Source organism: Eulemur rufifrons, chromosome 19 (assembly GCF_041146395.1).
Source record: "Eulemur rufifrons isolate Redbay chromosome 19, OSU_ERuf_1, whole genome shotgun sequence".
NCBI classification, from domain to species: domain Eukaryota; kingdom Metazoa; phylum Chordata; class Mammalia; order Primates; family Lemuridae; genus Eulemur; species Eulemur rufifrons.
In genome coordinates, this window is record NC_091001.1 from 91860477 (window position 1) to 91869037 (window position 8561).

Consider the following 8561-nt stretch of genomic DNA (forward strand, 5'->3'; position numbering starts at 1 on the left):
CTACCTCTGGGAAATCTTACTAGGACCATTTCTTTCATAGATCAATAGATTTGGAAAACATTTCAATGTTTTTTTTAAAATGTCTTTTATGAGTATATGAACATATAGATAATATAACAACATTATAGTATAACATATAATGACACACAGAACACTATATATATATAATACAAATTAGTATTAATTTATATTATATATATTAGGCAAAGAAATGCTTTGCCAATGCTTCCTGGGTTATGCAATATTTGCCCAACATAAGCATAAAATAATGAAGATTTTCTCATAAGGTCCTGTGACATTTTTGGAGTTCATAAAACTAGGGTTTTATAAAGGTGAACCCAGATGAACATGGTGAAGTCAGGGGTCAAGAAGGTGGTGGTTTCTCCTAGGCGAAGTCTTTTCCCTCAGCCCTGTATTGGTTTTGTTTTTGTGCAGATTCTGGCCATATCAGTTTATGTTATTTCTGTGTAACATATAGAATAACGTAGATACAATGTGCTATAAACTGTGAGTGTGTGAAAACACACATACACACAAATACATAATACATACACACTGTGTGACTTTTGCAAAATTGGGATTGTATAAGGTACTTAGGATTGGAAAAGAAAAAAAATATATGAGGGAGCATTTGTTTCTATTAATAACATTTTCTTCAAATCATTTGTTGAATTTTTAAAGGGGCCAGCAGGTGGAAAGTGGTTTCTTAAAGATGCACCCAGGTCGGTGTGAGATACTGATCTTATTAACTTTCACCTTGAGAAAGGTGAACAGCCTGCAGCCCAAGGGCCACCACAGGCAGAACCTTCAGTTCTAAAGACCTTGGATTCTAATTCAGTAGATCCTTTAGAGTGTGATTTTCACATCCTTCGTGAACTCAGACAAACCTGTTACCTCTGTTTCTACCATGTAAAGGCTGTACAGAATGATCATAGAAGGAACATTGGCAAAATAAAGGAGAGATGAGATAAAATGCTCTGGAATGCCTAGGTTTCATTAACAAGTTCGAATTGTTCAAAACACATAGACAGCCAAATGAAAAAATAAAACTTTTAGGGTTTAAAGGTTTTGTAGGACAAGCTGTTCATGTGTGCATGGGGAAGGGGCTGTGTTCATCTTAATACACGTGGAGTATCTTCTCTTTTCTCTCGCAGAACACCTAACATTGGTTACAGCTTTGAGACGAACTCAGGGAACCCCTTCCACTACTTCACCTATGGGGTGGCTTGCTCTGAAGTGGAAATTGACTGCTTAACAGGGGATCACAAGGTAAGAAGTTTGCAAAACTTTAGTACTAAGGGAGAGAAGAGAATAAAATGTTATTTATGAACGCTGAAATTTGAATTGCACGTAATTTTTACTTGTCACAGTTTGTTGACCCCTTCTTTACATGATCTGCCCAGACTCGAGTGCGAAGCCCCAGGTTCCTGAGAACCTGTCTTTGCCACTCACGCGTGATGTGTGCATAGTTATTTCCGATTACTGAGAGGTCATTGCCGCTCCCTTCTCCCTACTTAGCTGCTACAAACTCAAACTCCAGCAGTGACAATGGCCGTAGAGGCTTGGTGAGAACATTAACATTTCTGCCTGAGCATGCCCAGAGCTTTCTGCTTGGGGAAGCACTTACAGTCTGAGTGTCACCAAAACCTATCATATTGCAAATATCCCTTTCTTCTCAAACTGCTTCCATTTTGTGTCTACTTTAGAACCTCCGCACAGACATCGTCATGGATGTTGGCTCCAGTCTGAACCCTGCTATTGATATTGGGCAGGTGAGGCTCCCGGAGGACCAGGGTGGTGGTGGACTTGGCCACCAATGTGCCCCATCCCCTGTTAGGGTCACCAGCCGCAGCACATTGTCCAATGTCATTTTTCGGAGATCAGAAGATGGTACCTAGGGAATCTCCCCAGAGTGGGATTTAGACTGACGATAGCTCACTCGGCGGTTAAGGTAGAAAGCAAACCAATATGGATTGATGTGAAAGGGCACTTACCCTCAGAGAGCAAGACAATGGATGGTGAAACTCTGGATGCACACGTGTGCACACACACAGTTTGAGAATGAGCAAAATGTGGCATGGAGATTGAGTTTGGGATCGATGTCCAGGAAGTCTGAGGTCAGAAGAGTTTTCTCCCTTCTCATCTCTCTTCCACCCAGAACAGCCTTGTGCTCCAGGAAGTAAATGCGGCCATGCAGTGGGTGGTGGAGAACCCTGGGAGCGGAAGACAAGGGCTCAAGCAGGAGGAGCAAAGGGATGGCCCAAAGAAAATCACTTTAGGAAAACATCGATAGGGTTATTGAGCAGAATAGGTGAAATGGGAGAAAACAGAAGGAGGAATCAAGAGTTCAGGTATTGAGCATTTGGTAGAAAATATCAATAGCTTTTCTCAAAAATGAGCAATTACTGAGTATATAGAAATCTAGTCATTAGTCAATCTGTTCATGAATTCAACCATTGGGGAGCCCCTACTGTGACCAGCCATTTGGGGAGCCCCTGGTATGGGCAGGGACTGCAGGTCCAAAGATGATTAACAGCCAGTCTCTCCCCAATCCTCATTCAGCTGCGGTGCCATGTATCACTCTTCTGAGCAGGGGGCTGGGAAAGCAGACACGTGGGCCAGTCTAGCATGGCAGATGCCCTAAAAGAGATCTGTAAGGTACAGCAGGGGCATTTCCTCCAAAAAACAGTTAGAGGTGAGAGTTCAAAAGTCTGCAGGTAGGTCTCAAAGAATCTGCTATCCAAGAAGTTCCTCCTGTGAGCTTGCTTCTCAGCTTTGGGTCACCATTTCCCCAGTGGTGACATGGAAGGAACATCTCCATCTGCACTGCAGCAGGTTTTAGTGGAAAATATGCCTACCACTGTGTGACCCTGACAAGCTCTAAAACTGACCTTCAGTGTTAATGTCTTTGCTGTGCCAGAGCCGAAGCCGGTGAAAGTCCAGACAGGTTATCCTGGGGCTAGGCAGGAGCCAGGTGAGCAGTAGAGGATTGTTTTAGCTTCCTTGTGTCCACTGTGGCAAGTGGCATCTGTCCTCAGGGATGAGGGAGGCAGGGTAACCATGGTCTCTGTCTGTCCTACAGGTGGAAGGGGCATTTGTCCAGGGCCTTGGCCTCTTCACCCTGGAGGAGCTGCACTACTCCCCGGAGGGGAGCCTGTACACCCGGGGCCCCAGCACCTACAAGATCCCTGCATTTGGCAGCATCCCTGTTGAGTTCAGGGTGTCCCTGCTCCGTGACTGCCCCAACAAGAAGGCCATCTATGCTTCCAAGGTACCGTGGCTCTGGGTCTGTGCTGCCATCTGATCTGCCCTGTGGGAGGCCACAGGGGGCTGGGGGGTGCCGAGGGGTCTCAACCACCCACCTGGTGGCTCTGCAAGGGACACGTCTTGACAAAGGAAGAAGGTTTGACACTGGCCTTGGTGAGGGTGGTAGAGGGGTAGGGCAGTCCTGCCTGAGAACCAGTAGGACTGGGTTGAGGACACCACCTGAGTGTGGCTGAGGTTGGCTCCTTTGGGCAGACTTAGAGGGCTTCCTTCACCAAATCCTGTAGGTTCAATCCTGGCCTGCGCCCATATCTCAGGCCTGCGTCGCTGGTGCCCGATCCTCAGAGATGACCGCACGGATGCAGCACTGCTGTGGTCCCTGGGAATCAGTGTATTCCCTGCAGAGGGGGCGGCACCTCTGTACACACCCTTTCATCTCCTTCTGTTGCTGAGACCCAAATTTAAGACCAGATCAACATGCTGGAGGATTGTGAATAACTCTCCTCTGTTTCTCCCTGCTCTCCAATAACTATGAAAAAAAAAAAATGACTGAAAAATTATTTAGCTGATTCATGTAGTCCTAGGTCAAAAGGAAGACAACTAATCACTGGTAACCAATGCCACACCCATTTGCTCATCTCATGTGTGTGTGGGGTGACACGTTGTGACCCTTGCCGTCGGCTCTCACACTTTACCATGCATTGGGATCACTGTGGCTCATGATACAAATGCACCTGTATGGGGCCCACCTCCAGCAGTTTTGATTCATTAGGTCTGGGGTAGGGCCCCAGAACATGCATTTTTAGCAAATATCCTTAGTGATTCTGATATAAGTGGTCTCTGATACATGCCTTGGGGAGAGAAAACCAACCTCTCCTAGAAAGTGTTTTAATTCTTGTTTGTCATTACGCCTACAATTCCAGCAGGTGCTGTAAGTAGGATTATGGTGCCTGTAAATGCTGGTGTCAGAGCTGCAGCTAAGTCGTTCCCCTAGGCTCCTGACTGTGAGGAAAGGGTTCCCATGATGTCAGATTTTGTGGTCTATAAAATACAATGGTCTAGGATAACTTTAATAGTACACGATATTTGCATGGTGTCATCAGAGAAACTTATACAGCAAGAGTTAAAAGAAATATGCCCCTGAGGTCCAGTCATTTACTAGCCTGATTATTCTCAGTCTCTGATGAATTTCAAATGTGCCTTCCCGCTGTGTGTGGTGTGGCCCCAATAGTGCTGGGTGGGGGCTTCCCCAACACCACCAGGCCTCCTGGTGCAGGGCTCACTGCTGGTCAGGAGCACTGCAGGGTCTGTGTGGTGGCGCGGAGGCTGGGGCCACTCACCTGACCCCCTGCCCTCTGCCCTGTCCATTCAGGCTGTGGGGGAGCCCCCCCTCTTTCTGGCTGCCTCCATCTTCTTTGCCATCAAGGACGCCATCCGTGCAGCCCGAGCTCAGCACACAGGCAATAACATAAAGGAACTTTTCCGGCTAGACAGCCCTGCCACCCCGGAGAAGATCCGCAACGCCTGTGTGGACCAGTTCACCACCCTGGTATGACGCCTCTCATGTGCCCATTCAGTCCGGGGGAGGCTGGGGATCGGCTGGCAAACTGCAGGGAAGATTCTGCAGGGAGGAGGGATGTTGGGCTCTCCCTCAACTGGCAGCCTTGCGTCAACGGCCGCCCTTCACTCTGCAGCGTGAGGCACCCACGTGAACTTGCAGGAGAATAATGAGAAACCCCCTTAAAGCCGCGACTTGTAGCTGGGACTAGAGGTGGGAGGAATGTATGGTGCATAGTCATCACCCACAGGTTAGGCTCTCTAGACTTTTATCCATGCACCCTTATGCAAGGGTGATGGATAAAAGTCTAGAGAGCCTAACCTGTAAGGGTGATGGATAAAAGTCTAGAGAGCCTAATCTTTAGTGTAGGTTATGAGCTTTTTGGGGATTTTTCTTTGTTAAAGACACTGCATGAGTATACAGCAATGGAGGGAACAATGAATTAGATCGACCACATTTATTCCAAGCACCATGCTGATACTGGGGACACACAGGTGCCCTTGAGCACTTTGCAACCTTGGGAAACCAGATGATTATGCTATATGGTTATCAATTACTACCTTGGAAGTATATGCAGCAGAAAGTAGTAGAGGAATTCCATAGTCATTGGAATCACTTTGGGAATCACCTATGTGATATTTTTAGTGGGCAATGCCTGGCAAAAGAAGACCATTGTAGGATTCCAGCTTCTTCCACTGCTGGAATCTCAGAACCAGCTCAGTCTGGACACTGCATTTACAGAGCTCTCCAACTGCCTTTTTGACCACAACCACTGTTGAGTTAGCAGTACTGGGTTCTTCCTGATGCCCAGGTTGGGTTTCCTTCTTTTGAGATCCAATAGACCTTTTGGATTTAGGGGTAAAGTTGGGTACTCATGGTCCAAAAGTGTTAGAGGCCTGGGGAGGGTACAGGAGATCCCCCCAGGGCAGCAGATCTGCCATCCTTAACCTCAGCACTGTGGATAAAGGAGGCATGCCGGTCTCCATCCAGACCTCCCTCAGGTCTGCCAATAATTTTAGCTGTGGGGTGAGAACCACGCAGACCATGGGTGCAGCTCCTAGGCAGTGAGGATAGCCACAGCTGTGGAGCAACCTTCCCATGGCCCGCCATAGCCCTCAATGCTGGGTTACCCAAACCCCATTTCCCGGAGAGTAGGGGTATTGCATGGCTCCCAAGAGGCTCATACAGTTTGCAAGTTTAGCTCCTCACACGTAATCTGATGCAGAACTTGATCCTTTTTAAAAATCTTTGTTTCTCTTTTATTGCTACATAATATTTTACATATTTATGGGGTACATGTGAGTATTTGTTGCATGCACAGAATGTATAATGGTCAAGTCAGGGGATTTGGGGTGTCCATCACCTTGAGTGTTTGTCATTTGTATGTGTTGGTTTCGTTTCAAGTCCTCTCTTCTAGTTACTTTTCAAATATACAAAATATTGTTGCTAAATACAGTCCCCCTATTCTGTTACCAAACATTAGGACTTATTTCTTCTATCTAACTGTAGGTTTGTACCCATTAACCAACTATTCATCCCCCTCCCACCCAGATATTCTTCCCTGCCTTTGGTGCCTACCATTCTGTTCTCTATGCCCGGGAGATCAAGTGTTTTAGCTCTCACATATGAGTGAGCACATGCAACATTTGTCTTTCTGTGCCTGCCTTATTTTACTTAGCATAACAACCTCCAGGTCCATCCATGTTTCTGTAAATGACATTTTTCTTTATGGCTGAATGGTATTATGTTGCATATATATATATATATATACCACATTCTCTTTATCCATCTGTTGACAGACACTTAGGTTGATTCCATACCTCTGCTATTATGAATAGTGCTATGCTAAACATGCAAATACAGATATCACTTTGATATACTAATTTCTTTTCCTTGGATAAATACTCAGTAGTGAGATTACTGGATCATATGGTAGTTCTATTTTCAGTATTTTGAGAAGTCTTCATACTGTTTCCCATAGTGGCGGTACTAATTTACACTCCCATCAATGGTGTATGGGTTACCTTTTCCCCACATCCTCGAGACTTCTGCAATTTTTTGTCTTTCTAATAATTGCCATTCTAACTGTGGTTGAGATGTTATATCATTGTGGCTTTGATTTGCATTTCCTGATGATTAATGGTATTGAGCATTTTTTCATGTATCTGTTGGCCATTTGTACGTCCTCTTTTGAGAAATGTCTGTTCATGTCCTTTGGTCATTTTTCATGGGATTACTATTATTTTTTTACTGTTGAGTTATTTGAGAACTCAATCATTTTAAGAGCCCCTATGAGGCCCCAGACTTAAAGATACTTTTCCATGTTACAACATGCCAGTGATGTTTAAATCCCTGCCATGGAATCACGTAGCGGTTGAGTCTGTGAGCCCACCGTGCTTTTTAAGGACTGTGAGTGCCACATAAAAAGGGGCCACTTCTACTCTGTTCATCACCCTCTCTCCAGAGCCTAACAGAGTGCCTGCGCATGGAACGTGCTCAGTAACAATAAGTGAACGACCAGGAGATTAAGGGGGCCTGCCCTGGGCATTCCCACTGTCGGGGACTGCAGAGTGGTTTTGGTCCTGGAATGATGGCTGGCAGTGGTGGGAGACGTGCATATGTGAGGGGGGAGGGGCACTATCAGAAGACCTTGGCAATGAGAGCTCTGCCGTTCCTTCCTAGTGTGTCACGGGTGCAACGGAAAACTGCAAACCCTGGTCTCTGAGGGTCTGAAGAGAACGTCCCCAGCAGAGTCTTCTTGTGCTGTGTGGGAGCTTCCATGGAGCAGCAAGCACATACTGCAGAACCTGGATCTATAAAAGTCGCATGATGACAAAGCTGTGACTCATCAGGATGGCATTTGGAAGAAAATTGAATGCATTGGAAGATTTTGATCAAAAATGTGATTTGCAAACATAATGATAAGCAAATTTAGAACTGTTAGGCCTAAGTGGCGAATATGCAATTACGGTCATTTCTGTTTTAATCATGTATTTGAAATAGGTGTAGGAAGAGTGGTGCTGTGTTGTGTCCCCACTCACTGGACAGCCTGCAGAACTTCAAGTGCTGATGGTGTCTGTCCTTCAAAGAGGATTCCCACAAACCTTCAGAGGTTCAAACCGAAGTTACTCTAAATCTGTGTGCCTTCCTCAGAAAGCCTTTTCTTTAAACCAATAAACCTCATATCATAACCTCAGATCCATACTCAAATTTTCCAATGAGGCAGTGGGTGAGATTAAAACCTCTAACCACCTCTGAGTCACTGGAGAGAATAAAGAATAAAACAAATTCAGGGTTAATTGGATCCAATTTTGTTAAGCTACATAAAGTAAGAATACCCCATAATGCAAAAATCCAACCAACTCAATTATTGAGCACATTGACCTTCAACCTGCTAGATCTCCTCCCCTTCCTCTTTGTGCATCTTCCAAAAAAAAAAAAAAAAAAGTTAGGTTTAAAAATCTTCTGCATTTGAAGCCAGAGTAATTCCACCTAGAAATGGTGCTTTCAAAATCAAGATCAGTCAGAGGAAAAAGAGTCAAGGAGCCTGGGTTCTCGTCCCAGCTGGGTCTCACTATCTCTGTGATCTTGGAGTGCCATTTCCCGTTCCTGTGCTTCATTTTACTGCAAAATGAAAGGACGGGACTGGAATAATCTCTAAGGTCTTCTCCTGCTCTAAAAGTCTATAAATATATGACCTGAAAACTCTGGTTATATAAGAGATTAAAGACTTGGCTCC

The 8561-nt window shown here is 45.3% G+C and overlaps 1 protein-coding gene across 2 annotated transcripts in view; it reads left to right on the top strand.

Annotated features, from left to right (window-relative positions):
- Positions 1–8332, top strand: part of XDH (xanthine dehydrogenase) — a 62069-nt gene extending 53737 nt beyond the window's left edge. Inside the window, exons 33-37 of one of the 2 annotated variants that reach the window (XM_069494825.1) lie at positions 1155–1269; positions 1707–1772; positions 3083–3271; positions 4637–4813; positions 7505–8332. In XM_069494825.1, the coding sequence (XP_069350926.1) occupies positions 1155–1269; positions 1707–1772; positions 3083–3271; positions 4637–4813; positions 7505–7555 (598 nt within the window). In that variant the 3' untranslated portion in view covers positions 7556–8332. The remainder of the gene's footprint in view (positions 1–1154; positions 1270–1706; positions 1773–3082; positions 3272–4636; positions 4814–7504) is intronic. The other variant, XM_069494824.1, reaches the window with a different exon arrangement.
- Positions 8333–8561: the final 229 nt, after the last annotated feature.